This window comes from Notechis scutatus, chromosome 3 (genome assembly GCF_049901735.1).
Source record: "Notechis scutatus isolate UNSWTSFEM ecotype Mainland chromosome 3, rNotScu1.2, whole genome shotgun sequence".
Lineage (NCBI taxonomy): Eukaryota > Metazoa > Chordata > Lepidosauria > Squamata > Elapidae > Notechis > Notechis scutatus.
The window spans coordinates 31,816,642-31,840,333 of record NC_142011.1 but is presented as its reverse complement, the minus strand read 5'-3'; the positions used below and the strand labels follow the sequence as shown (position 1 = coordinate 31,840,333).

The 23,692-nt window shown below is 39.1% G+C and overlaps 1 protein-coding gene across 2 annotated transcripts in view; it reads right to left on the bottom strand.

Annotated features, from left to right (window-relative positions):
- The window catches only part of DLGAP4 (DLG associated protein 4), a 398,191-nt gene that overhangs the window by 86,838 nt on the left and 287,661 nt on the right, over positions 1-23,692 (bottom strand). For both annotated transcript variants that reach the window (XM_087959401.1, XM_087959402.1), the window contains exon 4: positions 8,922-9,139. In XM_087959401.1, coding sequence (XP_087815527.1) covers positions 8,922-9,139 — 218 coding nt within the window. The remainder of the gene's footprint in view (positions 1-8,921; positions 9,140-23,692) is intronic.

The following is a 23,692-nucleotide window of genomic DNA, read 5'->3' as shown; positions in this document are numbered from 1 at the left end:
ACAAGTATAAACATTTTCTCATCGAAGTATGAACGGAAAGTCAGCTATCTTTCAAAAAGCATATTTCAAGTATTTAAACAATATGCAAGTTATATACAAAGTTGTGTTGATCTCAAGCTTAGTTTTGGACCCTTTTTATGGCAGAAAACTTACCCCCTCCCCCGGAAACCAACTAAGCCAGAACAAAGCATCCAGTGGCCACTGAGTGGCAGTCATGTTCTACATATAGGCTGCACATTTCTGAACAACTTGAGAATAAAACTGCAAGGGAGCATTTGCTTCCTCAAACACATTTGGACAAGTATGTTTCCAAGACTCCAGCAAACTCTGTTTAAAACCAATCTTCCTGAACTGCAAAAAAAAAAAAAAAAAAAAAAGCATTTTGGAAATGGCCCTCATGGTTTGTATGAAGAAAGTTCTAGATTCAACATCTAAAATTGAATCTCCTTTAGGGCTCCTGCATAATAGGCAATATTTTAATTTATGTAAAGATGATATAATCAATTCATTTTCTCCATTGTATTGTAGCTACCATTGTTCGATTAATCCCAGGCACTGCTTCCCCCCCGTTTTCCAAGGAAAAATAAGTTAGGTAGCTGGAGGTTATTATCCAGATATAGGTAACTACTGTATAGTTACACTCCGGAACCTCTGCATTTTTTCCTGGTTGTGGTGATTATGAATGACAATGAGAAACAGGAGTCCCGGAGTATAGCTAGTCAGTGCATGATTAATAACTGGATTTAGGTTCTAGAAACTGCCACTCATATGAAATATTTTCCTATGTTACGTGTGATTTTTAATTAAAATAACCACTGAGATTTTAAAGTTTTTAGTTGCTGCTTTTGTTATACTTGAGCATACATATCTGGGAGAGGTTGTACAGAATATGTGTGTGTTTTTTTAAATATATTTGAGCATATCTATCTAAAAGAGGTTGGATATTCTCTTAGATACAAAAATCAGACAAGTCTATCTGCTGCCTGCCTGCCTGCCTGTATACCTATTATGCTCTTGTTGGAACCGAGAACAAGAGAATAATAGGTCTAGGATATTCACATATTATAAAACAATTAGAAGTGAGAAGAAATATTTTGATCTATTTCAAATCATCCAGTGAGCTACTCAGATAAAAAAAAAAATGACTGAGTATAGTTTATGATATGCAGAGCTTGGGATTCTCAAAAGCAAGCAGAAAGGGCAAAGGATAATTTTAAAATTAAGTCATAATGCATTGTCATAAGTGACACTTGCTTCTTTAGGGCTTATGTTCAAACAATATCCTTCACTTGAAATTTGCATCAAGCACTGTTCTTGATGATATTATGGACCTACCATATTGTTTTCTCCTCCAAAAATGCTTTGCATGACCCACTTGCATTACTATCAAATCCATAGTTTGATAGTGATGAATATTTGAATGACTGCAGTCCAGTTCTTTTTTATATCCTGATGATTTGCTTACAGATATGGCTAGTATCTTTAGAATCAGGGTGAACTGCTTTGTAGTATGCCAGAGTAGTAAACTAGAACACAGCCATTCAGCCCAAAAGTTTATCACTACTTGATTGACCCTGGTCATTAAAATTGACACATATATGTCAATTTATGGTCTAAGCAAAGTTCAGAAGGGTTTTCTGACTAAGTTCAAGTACTAATCAGTACCTGCTTAACTTTTTTTCAAAACCTTCAAGGTTAGCTAGCAGCTCCTACCTGTTATGACCTGTAAAATTTTCTGGGTACATAAAAAACTTTCAACCATAAACTAACCATGAGAAGTGAGTTTATAAATCAAATTAAGACACTGAGCAAAAACTTGCTTAGCATGTTTTGTAAATGCAACTAGCAATAACAGTTAGCACTTAGACTTATATACTGCTTTACAATGCTTTACAGCCCTCTCTAAGCAATTTTTACAGAGTCAACATATTGCCCCCAACAATCTGGGTTCTCATTTTACCCATCTCAAGGATGGAAGGCTGAGTCAACCTTGAGCCTGGTGAGATATGAACTGCCAAATTGCAGGCAGCAGAAGTAGCCTGCAGTACTGCACTTTAACAACTGTGCCACCGTGGCTCATAACCACTAAGCCTTTATGGGTTAAATCTGTTTTATAAACATCTAATAATTATGCTTAAAAGCTGTAATTATTTGAAACACACTTTCTCCCCCTTCTATTCATTTTTGTTCGGTTCTTGGAGACTATCTGAGAACTCACTGCAGTTTCCTTGGCAAAGTTTTTCAGAAGTAGCATGCCATTGCCTCTTTCCTAGGCACTTCCTCAAAGTGACTGGCCCCAGATCATCCAGCTAGCTTTGTACTTAAGGTAGGTGTCAACTCATAAAACATTTTGTATACACGTTTTATAGTTGTCAACAGAAAGAAGATGGTGGGGGGGGGGGGAGTTTCAAAGAGCAGGCAGCAGTGTAGAATTGAAAGTATTCATATTTTCTTCAGAGACTGATTAGATGACTGAAGCTTCTACCGTGCAAAAATCAAATTGGAGAGCATGATTGATGACTCTTGGCTATGGACATGTTTCGTTGGATGATACACCCAGAGGGGTGGGGTTGGGGAAAGCAGGATCAAGGGTGACAGTGAATTATGTATCTCAGAGTTGGCTACGGAGAGATTGAAGGCCATGGTAGAGCAGTATTTGAAGTGCTACGTGAATTATCAGCAGTCCGATTGGGCAAACCTCCTGCCTTTCGTGAAGGTCGTGTACAATAATGCTGTTCACAGTAGCACAGGACTAGCCCCCTTCAAGGTAGTGAGTGGCATGGACTTTGTCCCAATGCCTGAATATCCAAGGGACCGCCCCCTCCTCAGTCAGCCTGACTGATTGGATGTCAATGCTGAAAGCAACTTGGGAGAATGTCAAAAAAGCACTGGCAAAAGTGGCACAGACCTATAAGAGACAGGCAGACAAACACTGAGCCCTGCAATGACCATTCCAGTTGGGGGAGAAGGTCTATCTCTCCCCCAAATATTTGAGGTTAAGACTCCTTAGCAAGAAATTGGGGCCAAAGTTCATGGGACCATTCCCCATAGTAAAGATCATCAACCCAGTCACGGTGCAATTGAAGTTGCCCTGATTATTAGGGAAAATACACCCGGTATTCCATAGTAGCCTATTAAAACCTATGGTCGGATCAACCCTGAGGCCCCTACCTCATGAGCCCCTAGATCCTCTGGTCATAGGAGGTCAAACACATTATGAGGTGTAGTGAATCCTTGATTCGAGGTGGCACAGGAGACAACTCCAATATTTAATCAAGTGGAAGGGCTACCCCTTATTAGAGGCATCATGGGTAAAGAGTAGGAATGTCCAAGCTGATCGCCTTGTAGCAAGGTTCCATGCAGAAAATCCAACCAAGCCTGGGGGAGGGTTTGTGAGCATAAGCTTCCATATCTGCAATCAATTTGTTTTTGTGTGTGTTGTACAGGTCACCTTCAAGAAGTGAGGGGAGCCGAATGTCAACTCATAAAACATTTTGTATACACGTTTTATAGTTGTCAACAGAAAGAAGGGGGGGGGGAGTTTCAAAGAGCAGGCAGCAGTGTGGAATCGAAAGTACATTCCATTCATATTTTCTTCAGAGACTGATTAGATGACTGAAGTTTCTGCTGTGCAAAAATCAAATTGGAGAGTATGGTTGATGACTCTTGGCTATGGACGTGTTTCATTGGATGATACACCCAGAGGGGTGGGGTGGGGGAAGCAGGATCAAGGGTGACAGTAAATTACCTATCTCAGAATTGGCTATGCCCAGGCTAATGCCGGAATGTTAACTTCTAATAAATCCTTTTTAGTTTTGGGAGTGTGGCTTGAGGCTCATGATTTAATTGGAGTAACTGCTTGAATCCTGATACTAGGGCTAGAACTTAAGGATTCCTGGTTTCTAGCCTGATTCTTAAGCACTACACCAAACTGGCTTTCTAAACATTTATTACCGTAAGCTAAGTCAATGAGATCTGAATCAGGTTTATTCAAAAACAATTCCCCCTGAGAAGTTCCATATTCAGGTGAAAAAAAAACCTGCATTGTTTATTGTGTTGTATAGGAGTCTAAAATTGGTGTCTGGTTCTTCAGTAGCAAAATACGTGTGTGAGGAATTATCTGCTATTTTTTATGAGCTGGTGCTCTTAAGTATATGTGCTTGCAAAGATTGCCTATTAAAGAGGAAACTCCATACATACAGTAGAGCGTGAGGTCATAACATGGCTCTGCCACTGTGCATGTATGGCTCTGAATGATAATTTGATTTTTATGAATTGTCACATCGATTTGACAATCAATTTGACTTTCAGAAACTCAGTTTGGTGATGTTATTGAATTGGCCTTGAATCAAATCCCTCAATCACGGTCTTCCGGTTTGTCGGCTTCGCGAGCGGCAGGGATTTGCGAAGCTGCGCGATCCCTGCCGCGCTAGCCGTTTTTGGGGCTCCGATCCGGACGGGTACGGAGCTAGGCTGCCCTGCAGGGGCAGCTGAAGGTAGGGGGGATCCGGAGAGGGGTTTGGGGGTGTTGCAGACCCCCTCCCCGGCCGGCAGAACCCCCTTTTCCCAGGATGGTGCAGCGGCGGTCCGTAATGGCTGCCACAAAGAAGCTGGCAGCCGGGTAAGAATGTGCAGGAGGAAGTGGAGAAAGTGCTTGAAAGGAGAAAGTTTTTCTTGGTTCCTAGGACTCTAAGACATATTTAACAAAATTCCTGAAAAGTATGACTTTCTGAATGATACCTTCGAGAAGAGGAAAAAAGCGGCAGTTTGATGGTGCTGAAAGGATAGCTTACCCTCTTTTCTCACGGAATAAAAAGTGAATATTAAGAAACCTATTTTTTTTTAGGTGAAAACTGGCTCTAAGCGATGAGTGGGAAAAGAGAGGACTAAAAAAAAATATTTGTATGCTAAGACTTTGTTGGAGGAGATGCCTTAAGGATTGAAAGACTAAAATATATTGCAATAAGATTTTAAGAAATAGATTTGGACTTTCTTTTTTTCTGATTGATACTACCCTAGGAGGAGAGAGTGGGAACTCTGTCTTGGTTTGGACTGATTGATAACTTTGGGATTGTTTTATTTTTCCTTTGGAATATTTTGGTTGTTGTAAGAGAAAAGAAAAGAAAAGAAAAGATTTATAATGGCTCCTTCTATTGAGGAACTGAGAAGGGACTATGAGCAAGCAAAAAAAAATGGTAAAGCTGGTTTGAAAGAAGCCTGTCTTTTTTTGGAAATGGCGCTCATTAACTATCAACAAACATTGCAACAGATGAAGACAGCAGAAGAAGAAGAAGGAGAGGAAGCCATCTTTAATAAATCTCAGAACTCAACCAAGAGGGAAGGAAGAGGGAAAGGAAGAGAAATAAAGGACTTAAGATTTAAAAAAATATTTAAGAAAGGGAAAAATAAGGTGCAAAATCAATATAATGATGGTAAACAAAAGGGAAGAGGAATACGACAGAGAAGGGAAGCCAGTAAGGCAGAGGCTAGAAGAAGGGGGGGTAGAAAGGTTTGTTGGGAGAAGAAAGAAAGGGAAAAGGTGGAGAAAAGCTACAAAGTTTTGAAATTAAATGGGAAAAAGGAATCTTTTTTAGGGATAAAGGATAAGTATAATTTCTGCAAAGAGATTTTGCAAGGTACATAAGATGATATTGTAGTATTGTATTAGAAATAGAAAACTTAAATGGCTTAAGAGTTGATAAGAGATTAAAATGTTGAAATGTTAATAATGATTGGTTTTATAATTTAATAATATGAGGGGAGATTTAGAATATTGAGCTTTAATTAAAGAGTTTAATAAGATTATGGTATTGATGTTATTATAAAATTTTTATTATAGTATTTGTTTTTAATATTTAGATTTATTGTTTAACTATGTATTTAATTATTCTGGATGTATTATTCAGTTAGAATGTACCAAGCAAAATCGGATTGGGTATTAGGTGTTATTTTAAAGATTAACTTGATTAATTTAGTGGGGAGATAGAAAGGCATCACACTCTGATTAGTGATTTCAGGAGAAATTTCTTTTCTTTTTTTTATAAGGAATGAGACAAAGGTACAATAAAGAATGGACAAAAGATACAAATATAATGACTCAAATTAAGATGATTAATTAAGATAGAATTAAAAAGAGTGAAATATGGGGAGAAGTTAATATAGAAGACTTAGAATGGTAAATAAAATAAGTAATGATATGTAAAATGAGCATGAATACAATTGAAGTCCATGAAGAAAGAGATACCTGGGTCCAAGTTACTTTCCAAAAAGATCTTTTTTTATGTTTTGTGTGTTGTGTATATATGTTTTTTTTGGGGGGAGAATTAATGAAATCTTGCAGAAATATAGAATGAGAATAATGGTAACTAAGTCAGAAAGAAATAGATGAAATAATAATAATAAAATGGAATAAGAGTAAAGAGAAATAAAGAGAAAATGGATAAGAGGTTTTTGTATGTTTATATGGAAATGGTTTAAAACAGAATTATAGTTCACCTGACTTGTTAAATTTATAATGGAAAAAGGTTCAAATATGTAATGGATAATGATGACTTGTGTGTTTTGAAAATTAATAAAACTTGTTTTAAAAAAATAAATAAATAAAAATAAATAAATCCCTCAATCACAGCTTTTTAAGACGCCCTTTGAAGTGTTCAGTTTAAAAACTGAACCAAATGTTTCCCCTGCATGGCCAGTAGATGGCACTAAATTATATAGTACATTACTTCATTTTTTTCTGCAACAATCAAGACAGGTGAGTTACTTTATTGACTATGCACTGCAGCCATCAACAACTCTCCTAGAGCCCAGTCGATTGTATTTGATTTATACAAGCTGTGTTTTGAAACAAAATCCTTTTCCCCCACAGAGTACAAAAGCAGAACAATGATCAAAGATGGAAGCTAGGTATAGGATTTTTACTTTCTTATTTCTAAATCATTATTCTGTTGTTATACCTCAACTTTGAATACTTTTTGCAACCATTATATGTATCGTGTGCTGGGAAAATTGGGATAAAAATATTGTCTCACTCCTTAACTTCATCTCCGTTTTATATACCTATGTATGTGCATACATGTAAACATATACAGTAAATTATGACCATCCCTGCTCCCTGAGCTGCCGTTGGCTTCTGTATGCAATTCATTATTACCTATAAAATCTTACATGTGGTAGGCTTGGCTGTTTCTGATTGTTTATGCCCACCTAGAGAGATTAAACTGAATGTACTGTATATGCTGTAGGTCCCTTCATTCAAACAATGCCATGCATCCGGAATTAGAATGTCCTTCTCTCTTGTGGCACCTGCCTTCTGCAACAACAACCACCAGAAATTCAAATGATTTCGACTCTACAGTTGCTCAGGAAGCTGTTAAAAATATTTTTTGTTGATTGTGGAATATTTGACTGTCTTACTTTTCTGGATGCATATTTTTGTTTGATCCCCTCCCCCCCACCCCATGTATTGTAAGCCACTGAGAGTCCTTTGGGAGTTATAGGCAGTCTTCAAATCTAGATAACAGATAACAAATAATCAGAGTTGGAAGGGACCTTATAGGTCATCTAGTCCAACCCCCCGCCCAAGTGGGAGACCCTACACCATTTCTGACAAACAAATGAATAGATAAATAAATCAGGATGATACAGCCATATTGGGAAATGACAGCCATAAAGAGGCCAAGTCCAGTTCCCTTCATACAGTAAATATTGTTCATGGAGTGATCATCTGCTCCTTTCTGTTGGTGGTTTCACAATTCATTTTTACCTGTTTTGACTGGTGTTCCTCTTTGTAACTTCATCAAAATTCTGAATAAAGGCCTCTCTCGCATTCTAATTTTTCATCAGTTTGAGTTTAACTCAAGCTTGCAAATGTCTACCTGTAAGAAAGGATATGTGTCCCTCCTGCCATTACTATATACCCTGAATATCATCCCATTTGCGCTAATAAAGCAGGACACTTGAGTAATTTGGAGGGATGGAGCTTAAGCTGTGAAAAACCAACTATCTCTTTCTGTAAACAATTATAGGCTGATCAGTTGAATGGCAAGGAAATGTGTGCTAGGCTCCTAAAAGTTTGGTGGGCAACAAAAGAGGGAGTGCAGGTTGCCCCCCACACACACTCCAGAAAATAATAGCCATTCTTTCCAGAGGTCAGGATATCTAAAAATGCCCATTCTTTTCTTCTGTGTCAGAAGTAACTCGCAGAGGTCTCCCACTTTTTTCTATCATTCACCAAGTTTTGCTTCCCTTATGTAAAACTTCCTAAAGTTGCTACAGTTTGACATGGAATCAATTAGGCCGAGAGAGATGGCGGGCTCCTTCAATGGGAAGCATTCTAGTGATTGTCAGACATCTGTTGAGCAGGAATAGAGGTAGTCCTTGACTTAACAACAGTTTGTTTAGTGACCGTTTAAAGTTACAATGGCTGAAAAAAGTGACTTCTGACCTTTTTTTTCACACTTAATGACCGTTGCAGCATCCCAATGGCCATATGATCAAAATTCAGGCACTTGACAAGTGGTTCATATTTATGATAGTTGTGGTGTTCTGGGTTCATGCGATTATCTTTTGCGACCTTCTGACAAGCAAAGTCAACGGGGAAGCCAGATTCAGCTAGCAGCCATATGGCTAATTTAACAACTGCAATGATTCACTTAACAATGGTGGCAAGAAAGGTTGTAAAACTCATTTAACAAATGAGTGAGACCACTTAGCAACATAAATTTTGGACTCAGTTGTTGTAGAGGGCTACCTGTTACCTCAATTTGGATCCCGGTAGCATCCCACCCCTGTCTAGACCCACTCTTTCTACGTGAAATTAGGCATATTTCCTCCCTTCTGAAATTCACTTGAGCCATAGTCACCACATCCAAAGATGTTGTGCTACTGAAACAGGAACTTCTGAAGTTAGAAGGATGTACCTTTGAGTGGTACTCTGTTCACCCAGTGACTGTTGAGTGGCCTTGAGGTAACTTTGCCTCCGTGCTGCAGTTTTAGGAGATGGCTTGGGGCTGGTTTCTGAGTCCTCACTGTCATCATCACCCATGGCTTTGATATAACTCCCGCTTCTCATGCGCCGGCATGGAATTTCATTGTCTTTGTCCCTCGTCAGCATATTATTCCAGTCTCCCTGAGGCACCTGCAAAGAACAAAAAACAGAATATGGTAATCATCCGCAAAGCAAATAAACGGGACAGGAACTATAACAGCTAGATTGCTAATGTATGGGGAGAGGCCCTCTGAAAGATGCTTTCATTTTTCAAAGGCCATTTGTTGGACGTACAGAAGAGGACCGCTTTTTTTATATTCCTCTGAAGCTAGAGAAATAATTTTCTCAGAAGGTAGATTTACTTGCCTCCAGCTGCCTTTTAGCAAGGGGTGAAGACCTTCCACTTTAGTCAGAGTATGTCAGCTTGTGCTAGCGTGTCTAGTGATTTTAGTGGCTTTCATGATACTTTTCATCTTTGTGTTTTATTTTCATTATGCATTGACTGCCTTATGGCAGCAAGGTGAGATAGAGGTGAGAGGCAGAAAATCCTCCTCCACCTTCTCATCATCTAAAGATAAAAAAAACTACAAAATAGCAGGCTAGCAATTCATTAATTCAGCCTCACCAGAAGTAATGAGTTCCTGATGAAATAAAATCATACAGGAACAGACAATTTCATGTATAGCAAGCAATTTACAGACACTTTTAAACTATGCATGCCTGAAACATCTTTTTCTTAAATTCCGTAGTATTCAGCCAAAGACTTACAGGCTATGAATAAATGTTATTTTCAGAGCAGTGATTAAAAAATCATCTGAGGCCGTGGCTCACAGATCAAATCTGGCAGATGGACTTCTGATATGACATTACAAGGCTCCAAGAAAGTCCTCTTTCCTTCCTCTCAAGGTATTGCATCTTCAAAAGTTGAAGACTTGTTTTTTTTTTTAAATTTGAAAGGAAAAGCTGCTGTTACTCTTCATGTATATGTTTATGGGGAGTGGATGAGACAGAGAGAGGATGTTATATATGTAAGTAAATTTAATACTTCCCAACTTGTTCATCTTGGTTCTTAGGAGAAAAAGAAGCCAACTAATGAACCTTCTTCAAAACTGTCTTAGCCTACAAAGTTACCTGGATCTACCATTATAAGTGGTAAACATCAAGGGTAGAATATTTAATATGTTTATACCATAATAAATGATTTGGCTACTGAGGCAATGGTATAACCATATCACCAAGTACATAGTTAAAGAGATTGGTTTTCTTTTCCTTTTTTGAGTTAACAGATATACCCTGCCACCCTTGCTTAGCATATTAATGGAACTACCTGTTGACCAGACTAAAGGTGATTATGAGAGAACAGTAAGAGCTAATATATTTAGGAGGCAGTTTTTTAAAAAGATTCCATTCTTCTGAAGTTTCTAAAACTTCCACAATGTAATAAAGTCTTGGTGTTCCCAAACTTAAAATAACTATTAGCACTAGCAATAGCACTTAGACTTATATACCACATTACAGTGCTTTACAGCCATCTCTAAGTGGTTTACAGTTTTACGGTTTGCATCTTGCCCTCAACAATTTGAGACCTCAGTTTATCCACCTGGGAAGGATGGAAGGCTGAGTCAACCTTGAGCCTGGTGAGATTTGAACTGCCAAATTGCTGGCAGCCGGCAGTCAGCAGAAGTAGCCTGCAGTTTAACCACTGCACCACCATAGCTCATATTATCTCCATTAGCTATCAAAATTCAACAGCACATATTTACTGCATGTTGTTAATACTTCCACAAAGTGTTGCAAAGTCTTCACAAAATATTAATGTTTATAAAAGTGTATGAGTTTTAATCCCAACTAGTTGTTTCTATAATACTTGCAGAAAACTGCCTAGTGGGTCCCTCCCAGCCCCACAGTAGCATGCATGGCAGGTGGTGTATACCAGAAAAACAATTGCAAGGGAACTTGGTGATAGCTAGTTGATTGCTTCCTCTGAGTGCCATAGGCATCTGCACTTCAAGCTTGAGGAAGGCTGGAATCTCTCAGCAATTCAATCATCCTGTCCTAGCAAGTAGCCCAGATCTGTGGATCCTGGCAGCAAGCTCATTCTGGAGCTATGAGATTTCATGGGCTACTGCCTACAATTAATGTTTGTGGGAAGAACAAGAGTCAGGGAACAATGTAGAGTGCATATCTGCATTTCTTTCTAAATTGGAGGGTCTTTGGGGGAGTCATTTTTAAAACAATCACATCAAATCCATTTTGTATTTCTAATCATGTTGGTAAGTTTCTGCTTCCAAACATTAAGCCAATGTTTCAAATAAATAAATAAATTGAGGGAATCTTTTACTTCTTTTTAAAATGTTAAATCCTTTCCTTTGTTCATGAATGGAGATGCAACCTAGCTATCCATGGAGAATAGAAGGTTTTATATAATCTAAACAATGGTTGCACATTGTAAGGGGCCAATTCTCTCCAGTTATTGGTCAATATGTCACAGTTCAGCTCAATCAACTTTATATTTAGCACACCAATTAAAATTGCTTTCATAGTCAATAAAACCTGGCCTTTATTTGTGCTCTCGGTTAGATTAAGGCATCTCAGTATGTTACTACTAGTGGGAGACACACCAGAATTGTGGCGTTTGTGTTTTCTGACATGGGGCAAAAGGAAACAACCATGAAAACTAGGGAAAACCCAACACAAATAAAGCTTTATCTTCAGAGCATAACTATGCAACTAGTCTGATTTTAAAGTGTAAAACTCATGGCTGAAAATACTGGCCTAAATATATATTTTTCCTGCCTCTTCATCACTTTTTTTTTTAATTGACCCTGAAAAAGTATTTGAAAATTGGCAATCTTTTAGGATAATTTGATTCTAATGTGGTAATTACTTAGCTGTGGACTTTTGATTTCAGATATTTCTCTTTAAAAGAGTAAACCGAATGAGAGAAGCTCCCTGCTATAAATACATGTATATATTTCTTAAAATAGCAACTCAGCGTGCAGTGTGCTCTTTCAAACTATAGAGTACAAGAAAATCACATCCCTATTCCAAAGAACATATCTAAAATTTGATACAAAAGGAAAAAAAATGTTGAAGGAAGGAGTATGTGGTAGTTCTGGCTAGATTGAGATACCAACAAAATAAATACGAATGGAAAACATTCCTTCTGGCTGCAATCCTATGAACTCTTAACTAAATGTTTGCCCCACTCATCTATTTCCAAGCAAACATTTCAACAATTGTGACACATGAATCCCAAGCACTTTTACCCTTTCATTTAAGACTATATAAAACATTGGACACTGCCACTTAGCAAAAAAAAATTAGTCCTTGTACCTTCTGCAACATGTTTGCATTGTGACATAGAGTCCCTCTGTGGATTTCTCTGTTGCCTTGTCATTGCCAACAATAGTGTTCATCTCCATTTCAAGGCCATTGAGCCAACGCTGTCCAAAGACATGTCATGTGGCCAGGATGATGCCACGGAATGCTGTTACCTTCCCACCGAAGTGCTATCTATTTATCTACTTACATTTGCATACTTTTGAGCTGCTAGGGTGGCAGGAGCTGGAACTAGGATAGGAGCTTGTTCTGACACATGGTGCTTGGGTCTCAAACCTAGGCTGACAAATCCAGTTTTTTCATTGTGACATGAGTGTCCTTAATATGCTTGCTACCCCACAGCTTTAAACTGCTTGAGTGGTGTGCATAAAATGGCTAAAAATTAAGAAATATCTTTTTCAAATATAGCCTCTTCTTCTACTTTGCCCACTGTAATGGTCTGGTGTTCTGCCTAGACCAGTGGTGGCTCCTGTGCCGAAAATTGTGTGTGTGCTTGCATGCTCACATGCCAGCACCCAGAAGGCAATACACACGGGCCCCCACACCCCCGAATGCCATGCATCTCTGCGCATGTGTACGGGATCCCCCCCCACACCACACACCTCTGTGCATGCACCGCATCTCCCATGCCCCCTGCCCCCCCGTGCATGCATGCCAGATAGCCAACCATCAGCTGTCAGGCAGGGGACGCGCACTCATGCACAATGGGACTCTTCTGGGCAACCTCTCACATGCTGGCAGAAGTGGCTCTGTGTGCCACTTCCAGCACGTGTGCCATAGGTTCGCCATCACGGATCTAGACCATGGTTCCTAGGAGAAAGACATCAAACTGGAAACTTGAAAATATTTCTATGTGTTTGAAAAAAGTACAACATGGATGAAAAAGGCATGAGGCCAACTTGGATGTATGAAAAAAAAAATCTAATGGAAATTAGATCAATTTTATGGAGATGTAAATTAGCAAATGATTCAGCTCATTGAAGACTTTAGTGTAGGTGGCAAAGAGAGGCCAGCAGCATGTCCCAAGGGTACTATTTTAGCAACCATTCTTGTTTTAAACTGATGGTGAAATGAATCTCCTTTCTTGGGACCCAGTTTGTAGAGCACTGACCATGAAATTAATTTCTGCCAAATGAGATTCTGCATTTCTAAACAATCCATGTGTATAGATAGCTTACTGCAGAAGTTCCAGTCTTTTTAAGGTGGACCATTTGAAGGGCTTTTGTGGGCAAACAAACTGGCTATTCAGACTAACACTTGAAAACACATTTTTTTCTTATTTAATTCTCTGGAAGATGGCCACCTTTCTAAAAATTTTCATTTTTCAAGAATGTCTTTGAGCACCCATATATTTGGTGATGGAGGATGGTACTTAGTTTGGTTCCATGGCACTTTCACACTTTGCTTAAAAATGAAGAAGGGAGGGGGGCAAAGGGGGAGGAAAAATAAACCAAACCTTGAAAATGAAATTGGGCAAGAACCTTGGTGGATGGTGGAAGTAATGGGAGATGTTTGCAGGGCGATTTGTGCTTGCAGGCATTCTACATTCCACAACTTCAAAAAATATTGTACTCAAGTACTAATCTGCTTGCCATAGATGAGAAAGAAAATGCATTCCATGGAAGTTAGGACATATTTCAGCACCCAGGACAGAAATCGAAACAATGTTGAAACAGGTTGCACTCTAGAATTTAAGGTTGCTTCTCTCCTTGTTTTTTACAAGTAGATTTTGGCCTTCATCCAGAGTGGATGCTAACAGTGTCAATAATTTAAGTTTTCTGGAAAAATCATCCTATTTTTCCCTTCTACAAATGACCATTATTTATAAAGACCTTTTTCCGACCCTGATGTATTGGAACGCAACTCTCCAAATCCCCACTCTGCAGCACATAGAACTGTTATTCAAGTATATGAAAAACAATATCCATTTCCATTTATCTAAATTTAAGCCATTCAGTTTTATATGAACTAACTTTCTTGCAGAGATCCAGTTCCCTCCTATGCCATCTGCAGGGTATGCCAAATAAAGTGGTGGCCGCAATAATGTAATCGAAGACCCACTTGTTTTTTTATCTGTGTCAAAATGTGCACCTGCATTCCACTTTAATTTTGTGACTGTGTTATGTGAGAAAGACAGCTGACAGATGTTTTGAACCACATAAGCCAAGCAACTTTCAACGGAGTATTTTCTTTATTGTCTTAACAGCTCTGTTTGTTTGCTTTTAATATGTGCCCAGCTGACTAATCATCTCTGTGAAGATTTAGCTTTATTAGGTGTACCTGAAGGTTATGCTTCCCTTGCATTTACTGTATTATTTACCTATTAGTTCCTTCTGAGGATTCTAAGGAAGTTCGAGAGGAGAGTTTTTAGGGCAGAGGGAGGTCTGCCTTCTACACAGACGGAACCTCCACTGCCATAAATGTGTCAAAAGCATTATCTGATATTCTAAAGAAAGGCAAAGGCAAATGAGTGGAAAATCCATTGCATTGTAATGGCACTCACACAAGAGAGATTTAATTAACAGAGGGAGATTAAGGACAAGCAACTGTCTGCATTATGCAACCCACCCTGATGCTAAAGACTTAAATACTTATTTATCTATGTGCAGTTATGCATCTATAGACCTGGAAAAGGAAAGAAAGAAAGAAAGACATCTCTCTCTCTCTCTCTCTCTCTCTCTCTCTCTCTCTGTGTGTGTGTGTATGTATGTATGTATGTATGTATGTATGTATGTATGTATGTATGTATCTGCCAATCAATAAGTACTTCTACTCAAATACTTGGAGAATAACTTCTCAAAAGCATATAGATAAACAGTACCCTTGCCAAACCATTCCAAGCAAATGTATGATTAGAGCACCTTTCCCTACTCTGGTATTATTTGTATTCACTGGATTGCATTTCCTGTAGTCAGTTGCCACTAACTACATTTTAGTTGCCATTATAAAGTTATAATGAAGTGCAACATGTGTGTAGGATACCAGACTTGAATTAATGCCTTAAGCCCAAGATAGATATGAGGAGCCTCTATGCAGGCAAGATATTTGCTCATGCCCTGCAGCTCTCCAAAGTGCCATTTTGCTCGATCAAACCTTTGGTTAAAAACTTCCTCAAAGTAAAGTTGTGCTATGAACTAGAGCAATCAGTTGAAGCAGATTGACTGTCCTTTAATTTTTTGTCGATCATGAGAAGAAGCACATTTTAGTGGTAATCATACAGATCTGCCTAATGTTTACACTTCAAATTTTAAATGGATGTAATGGATGTTTTTCTTTGTAGGCCTTTTTAAAATCAATAGTTCTGAGAGAACAGACGGATTCCTAGAAGAATATTAGAGAGTATTTATATATATTGAGCAATGAAAGCTACTCAGTTTCAGAAGTTTTCCTCATTGCTTTTAAGGTAATTTTTATATATATTTAAGATTACCTTAAATATATAATCTTATATATTTAAGATTACCTTAAAATAATATATTATTTATATATTTAAGGTAATCTTAAATATATATCAATGTGAATAAAATAAAGTTGTAGATACAAATAATAGACTGGATTGCATAACATAACTTCAGATTTAATAATAACCAAAGGATGATTATTAGTGAAGAAAGGTTCTAAATTTGGATAACTTGGATTTCACTCATACATTTCCAAAAAACTTGAGTTTCAGTGGTCTTCATACACCATTGAGTTCTCAGAAAATTATACTTGCATGAAATGTGCTATCCTACTTGCTGATGGCTCTCCTACTTCTGTTTCACCTGAATTCCCTCTTAAGGGAACTGCTGACAGAACCTATCAGATTTTATGTACCTTGAGCTGCTCTTAGTGCTGCCATAAGGAGAGAAATTCTACTTTAACCCTGATATAGTGAAAGATAAGGTAAAACTGTCTTACTTGTGAGAATGAGATAAAAGCAATGTCATATGGCCACAGAAGAAAAAAAAAATCTTGCCAGAGCATATGTATGCCATAGTTAGGGAAGCACCATGCAAATGGATAAGAGCCACTAGTTTTGATGTTTTTCCTTAAGCATTGCTAATCTCCAGGTATGTCAGAGCACAATATGCAACTATTTTTCAAAAGAGGCTCAGAATCAGGATGAAAGAAAACCAGTTCTTGCTAAAGGGAAGGTTGAGTAGCTAAGAGCACTGTCAACCCAGCCATATGATTCTATAGATTCTTCCCACAGATTCTATTTCATTGCCCCTGACCAGCTGTTTGCTTGTAACAAATTATTGCAGAATTCTGAAATACATTTTACCAACTCCTGAAGCTTTTTTTTTTTTTTACATTCTAAAAAAGTAATCTCATTCAATCTAATGAAAAGAAATGGGAATTTGATGAAATGGGTAGGATTTGTCTTGCACTTGCTTTACTTGCAGAGTGGTCAAGGGACAGGTTTGAGGGTCTTATCTTTAATTGTACAATTATCTCTTGAAGCCTCTCTAGTTTCCCTTGAGTCAATCAATCTACAAGGGAAAATTTTTGGAGGGAACTTCTATACTGCTTTATTAGATGAGGAAACAGCAGCCATTAGGGACGCTGAAAAGTGATGGAGAGATATATAACAGATGACAAACAGCAACAATCTCTATCTCTTTGCAACTGTTAAGTAAGGTCACAAATACCAACCAAGACATTCTAAAACATCACAAGAATAAGATTGCGATATAAACTTTTGGGAAATTGGAGGGAAGATTTTGATACAGCATTAAATATCTCCAAAACTTAAAAATATATTTATTGTACTTACTAAGCTTTCATCAGCCTCTGGTGATATTGTCAGAGTATTAAGCTACCATTACAGAGATCTCTGCCTTTATATATCATTAATCAATATAGTCCTTGCACATGTGATAGGCCCTCCCGACCACCTTCCAATTATAATTAGCTCTGTTGTTTTTGCTTCTGTCATGGAGGCTTAAGGGAGGCTCAAAGGAGGCTTATCTCTTATTGTTTTTTCCTCCCTTGCCAGACCCAGCCTGGAATGCTTATCTCTAGGAGGTGATGTTAAACTGCCAGCTATTGAAATTTGTTGCTTTGCTCATGATCCTATGATGGCCTGACTCATTCTTCATTATTCGTGTCTGTTATAACTTGAGGTAGCTCTGTCAGGCTCCTCTGTATTTGAACAGGCCTGGCTGTGCCTTCATTGGATGAATCCACATGCCCAGGGATGGGGGGGCGGCTGCCATCGGTCCCTGCTCCCCAATGGGAAGTGGTCTCTGCTCCTCCTGCAGGGTCTTTCCTGGTGTCTCAGTGCTTGGTAGGGCAGTGGTAGTTCAATATGCCTATTTATAGAATTGCTGTTGGAAAACCAGGCTTCTTTTAGAAGACGTCCTTCTTTAGTAACTGATATTACTAAAGGAGGATGCATTGCTTTTTATTTTAAAAAACTTAATAGACTGATAGTCAAGTGAGAGAACAGAAAAAGTCAATATAGAAATAGCAGATAAAGGTGCAATAAAATTAAAAATATAGAAAGAAACAAAATACACACACAAAAAAAGATTTTTGACTTTCCAAAGCTTCTGTTGTATTATGAAATCATTGTTGCCTTTAATGTTTAAGCAAAGTCTGTTACCTGTAATTTATTTATCAATGCGAGAGTGCAAATTAAAGCATATTCTATATGCTGTGTTATGCAAGGATCCCCTCAGAGAACTAAATATTACCAGTTGTAGCCAGGGGTGAGATTCAAATTTTTTAACAACTGGTTCTGTGGGCGTGGCTTAGTTGGTGGGCGTGGCTTGGTGGTCATTGACTGGGTGAACATGGCTTGGTGGTCATGTTATAGGCTGGGCGTGGCCAACTCAATATCACTCACATCGAGGCAAGCATCTCCTCGCCTGGCCTCTCATGACTGTGGGGATGCTGCAACAGTCGTAAGTGTGAAAAATGGTCATAAGTCACTTTTTTCAGTGCCATTGTAACTTTGAATGGTCACTCCACACAAGCAAAATACCAGCAAAGGAAGGAAAAAAAACTCCAGAGAAATTCCTGAGACAGGAAATCTAGTCCTGCCAAGAATGTAATAAGGGTTAATGTAGAAGCAGTTTCTGCAAGCAATACCAGAATGTTTCCTTCCTGCCTTCCTTACAGGATTAGGCCAGTAATTTCTTCTAACAACTGGTTCTCCAAACTGCTTAGAATGTTAACAACTGGTTCTAGTGAATAGGTGCGAACTGGTAGAATCCCACCCCTGGTTGTAGCTATTTGGCATGGATTGCAGAAGGAAATAGACACCTAGTTTTCATAGAGGCATTTGCCTGCATTACAGCCTGACCAAAAATGCCATTCAGATACAATTTGGTTTCCTCATACGTACTTTTCTATAAGATTTCTAGAAGACTACAGAACTTGTATTAAACATATCTTTAGCATTTTTTTTAAAAAAATGGTGGACTATAGGAAAAAAAAGATTTAAACTGAGAAAAAGATATATTGCTGATTCTGCCTCAAATGTGTGAATTAAACATTTTCTGTTTTTCTGCTGATAAGAGGTTGTGCAGAGTTATGCTTTCTATTTATTTCATTACTTTGGAAGGGAGGTGATGCAATTTTGTCTACTCCATGGAAAACTTCCAGATGGCTATTCCCTTGCATTCCCTTTGTATCCATTTTAGGTGACTCATTGGGAACAGGTTGAAATTGACTATTTCTGTCAGTTTCCCCTTTCAATCCAAATGATAGAAAAACTTGGTAAATCTGACTGTTGGTAGTCTTAGAAGACTAACAGGTTTGTATCCCAAAATAGTCCAAATAACACATAGGAGGGAGGGACTTATTACTTCATACTTGGCCCAATTTAATTTAATTGGGGCTATACTAATATACTCTAATTTTAATGTTGAAAGATAGATTCTACTGCAGCTCGATCCCTTCCAGATCTACTATTGTCACCAGTTTTTATGCTAGATAGGAATTGTACATATTTGAATAAGGCTGGGAAAGTCTTCCTGATTCATGCAGTCCTGATCTTACTTTACTACCTGTTACACATAACAAATTCTTGCTTTCTTCTTTTGTAACTCAATTATCTTGGAAGAAACAGCCATTGGGGGGGGGGCACCCACTCATTTTCCAAGTTGTCAAGAAATCAGTCAGGCAAGAGAGGTTACCAACCCCAGCTCTGCTGATTTTGCTAGCAGGCCCTCTTTCTTCCAACAGTACCTATAAAGACAGAGGCTCCAGATGAGATAAAACAGTATGTGGATAACATCTCACTTCTGTTTAATCTCAGCCTTAGAGAGTTCATAAATAAAACAAGTGCTGGCAGAGAGATCTCATTGGCTGCATAAACTCACAGCTTTGGTTGGCCTTGTCAGTACTTCCTTGTCCCCAGAGGATGACAAGAAATGGTGACTTGCTAATCAAACTATATGTCTACTTCAGTCTAGCCTCAGAGAGAAAACACAGTGCTCATTCCCTGTGATACTTGCATGAATTATTTTATTCTTATTTGGCAGAGTAATAGCATTTGAAGCCTCTGGATGCAATAAAGCTCTCAGGCTTTTTTCCATTAATTTCTCGCATCCCTTGCTAAATGCTTAAAAGTCACAGAGGAGGAACACTTGCGGCTTCTCAGCCAACAGAGAGAGCTGCTGAGCAGGCATCCTCTGAAGAGAAATCCTCTGTTGTTGCTGTGCTTGTTCTCTTACTTGTAGGTTCTTTGTGAATAAGGACTAGCCACAGCTACAGAGCAGAAATGCAAACTTTTTTCTAGCTAATGGATACACTTAGAATATTGAAATTGGAAACAGGGGTGTCAAACTGGCACCTGCAAGCTGGATTCATCACACACTGTGTTAGGTATAACATTGATACCAAATATGGTTTGGGTGAATAAATATATAAAACTTAGATATCATGGTTTAAGTGCTTATCACTTTAAGCACAATGTTGCAGGCAATTAGCCGATTAAGGGTGCGGTTAGAAGTTACAATATAAGGAAGCATTAGAAGCTGGAAAGCTTACTGTGACTAACTGTGAATACTGTTTGTACTGTGCCTGTGACCGAGATGATCCTGTCTGCTACTGTTTGCTGATTTACTGCGGAATTCAACTGTTCTACTGTTTGAACGTCTTGCTGAATATCCAGCGTTTGTTTCTCTGGAGAGAGGCACCGAAGGAGGAGAAGATATCTTTATCGGCTGATAAAGATATTGTAAGGATTCTTAACTTGGACTGTAATAGTGAGTCTTACTGGATGGAAATATAGTGAATGACAAATGGACTGAATGACAATGCTTTAAACTCTAAATGGATTAAAAACTATTTAAACTACAAACAGTGTTTGTGTTCAGTGTGTGTATACTCTGGGGCCCTTCCACTCTCGTTTGGCTGCCTGGCTTGACTACTGCTGCAATACTCTGCTAGGGGTTAATCCCCAAACACTAACACACTGGCCACGCCAAACCCCGGTTTAGCGAAGGGGAAAAAAGTGTGATACATCACATGACGATGATGTGGCGATGCGAATTTAACACCCTGGAATAGAATGTTGAAATTAGCTTGTAGGGAGCCTTGCAGCAAGGCTACTGACATTATGTTGGAAACATTACGTTAGGCAATAACTGCTGTTTTTCCTTGGATGTTCTCAAAGCTTTTGCTCATCTGTGTTTATCCCAGACAAGGTTGTCATTCTGAAACAGCAGTAAATGCTGGATTGCAGTGATTTATAAGCTTTCGGGGTCTCATTTGGGGCCCAGAAGTTTTCTTGGAAATAAGGAGGATAGTAGAGACTGCTGGGAATTGCTTCTGGAGGAGATTTTTTGTGTGTGCAAAAGGCAAATGTGGCAAAGAACATGTAAAAGGAAAGTGTGCCTGGGCATATTGGTGCCCTCAGATGTGATATTGGGAATTTCATTTATAGAACTGAAGTTGCAGGAGGAAAGTTTTGTTCAGGCCCTCTACCTCTAATTAAAAAAGGAATCAATAGATGACTGGGAAAATCTTCTACCCCTCGTTTTGGAGAAAACCAGAATAGACAACATGGTTGATGGAATCTCAATCTTTTTTTGATCCTCTGATTGAGGATGAAAGAAATGTGTGGCAGGACCTTTGTCAATTTCACCCAGTTCAAAGCCAAACCAGATCAGAGACAGGCCCATTATTATACATATCCAACAATTATTATTATTATTTAAAAAACAGGCCCAATTTTTCATTCTTTCACCAGTAACCTGGTAAATACTAAAAAACTAATCATTGTTTTACTGTTCCATCAAAGAAAAAAAAGCTTTTTTATTGTTTCACTGTAGAACTTGTAACAAAACAAACATACAGTGCCAAATCCTGGTTTATTCTTTTCTCTGATAAAAGACCATAGCAAGAGTATGCTCTTTGACTGTGTCTTACATGCTGTTTTTGGGAGAAGTCTATCGATGGCTAGAAAGTGCTTCAAATTTAGAACCAGTGTGTCTAAATAAGCCTTATAAGCTGATGTTTCCCATTTACAGGCAGTCTTGACTTAGGACTGCTTGATGACAGTTTAAAATAGCTGAAAGTCTACTTTCAATGACATCCACATGGTTACTGTGTGACTAGTCTGAGTCAATCAAGGTGAACTTTTTTTTTTTTAATGCTCTGAAATGTCTTCTCATCACAATTGTGACAAGGCCTTTCCAGTTGGAAAAACAGTTAGACCACAGCTATGGAATCTGCCTGCAAACATCAAATGACAATTTAAACAGCAAAATGTTCTTAGAAACTTGTCACTTCAAATGATAGAGGGAATCTCATTAAATATACTTTTTGCTACTCTGTTTTATGGCAATGAACTTTAATTCCCTGGTATGCATAAATGTGTATGTATGTAGGGAACTATTCACATATTGCCCTGTAATTTTTAAGTTGCAATCTGCTCCACAGCAGGGTCTCCATCAATGCACGATTTCTACACAGATCATACAAAGAAAAATATCTAAAAGGGACTTTGATCTTTCAAAAGTTGTTGGATTATAGCCTTCCTTATTGGCTTTGCTGGTGATGGTTGAAAGAAGTTGGTTTGTTATATCTGAAGGAGTGGAGATTCTGTTACGAACTAAGCAAATGCACTAGTTTTAAATCCTAATAGTTTTACTTCCACAGCAGGCTCGTAATCCTGCACTTCTCATTGGCCCGCAGTTAGCAGATCGTGATTGGTCATTTCCGACTAGTCTGATTGGCTGATAGCGGGTCGCCGCTGATTGGACGCTTCCAGCGTGGCAAACTTAAATCATTGGACACTGTGACAGCAGCCAGCTCTATAAAAGGAGCTGCTGCTGCCCTAGCACGTTGTTCTCTTTCTGAAGTCACTAATAAAGAGTTGAGTCACTATTCGATGCCTCGTCTCCATTCTTTGCGCCCACTCCTCCAGATCTAACACTGGCGATGAGGATGGGATGCGGAGACGATAGAGCTGACTGAACACTCGCTGAGCACCAAGCAGAGCACGTGGCTAAGAGCGCACCCGCTAGCGACAGAATGACCAGCAGCGCCATACCACCCGCTCCATTTGACCCGGCTAATGAAGACTGGGACTCGTATATGGACAGGTTCCAGATGTTCATGGAGACCAACAATCTAAAAGATGCCACGCCTGGCAAGAAACGAGCTGTATTCCTGACCCATTGCGGGCCCGCCGTTTTTAAAATGGCAAAAGCACTTGTGAAACCAGCCGAAGTCAAGACAATGGATTGGGACAACCTCGCGCCGATCCTCCGGGCCCATTATGCACCGGCGGTGCCAACACTCATCAGAAGACATGAGTTTTACCAGAGGGACCAACAGAAAAGCGAGAGTGTTGGAGACTTCATCGCTGATCTCAGGAACCTGGCGGGACTCTGTGGCTTCGCAAACTTCGAGGAAGCCTTGAGAGACCGAATCGTTCTGGGTCTGGAAGACCCTACGACCCAGAGCAAAATTATGACGAAGGGGGACATCGGCCTCGCAGATGTCATCGCCGAAGCTACTGCAGCAGAAGCAACCAGGAAATCAGCCGCTCGAATGCGCCGAGCGAACGCACCGCACCACCAACTCGCCAGTGACACTACGCCCTTCTCCGAAAAGCACACAACGACCACCCACCATGAGGACCTCGAGTCGTCATCAGAAAGCGAGGAAGAGGAGGTCAACCGCCTCAGGTCAGAACGCGACCAGCGAGACCAGCGGAACCCTAAATCTTCGCGGCAATGTGCTGGATGTGGGGGTAATCACCCGCGGTCAGACTGCAAATTCCTAGACGCACTCTGCCGTTCCTGTAGAAAGAGGGGACACATCGCAAAAGTATGCAGAAGCAAGCGAGGATCCAGCCCAAACAGAAGAGAATATAATTTCCGGCAGACAACAGGCACCCCGCCAGTAACTCGGGAC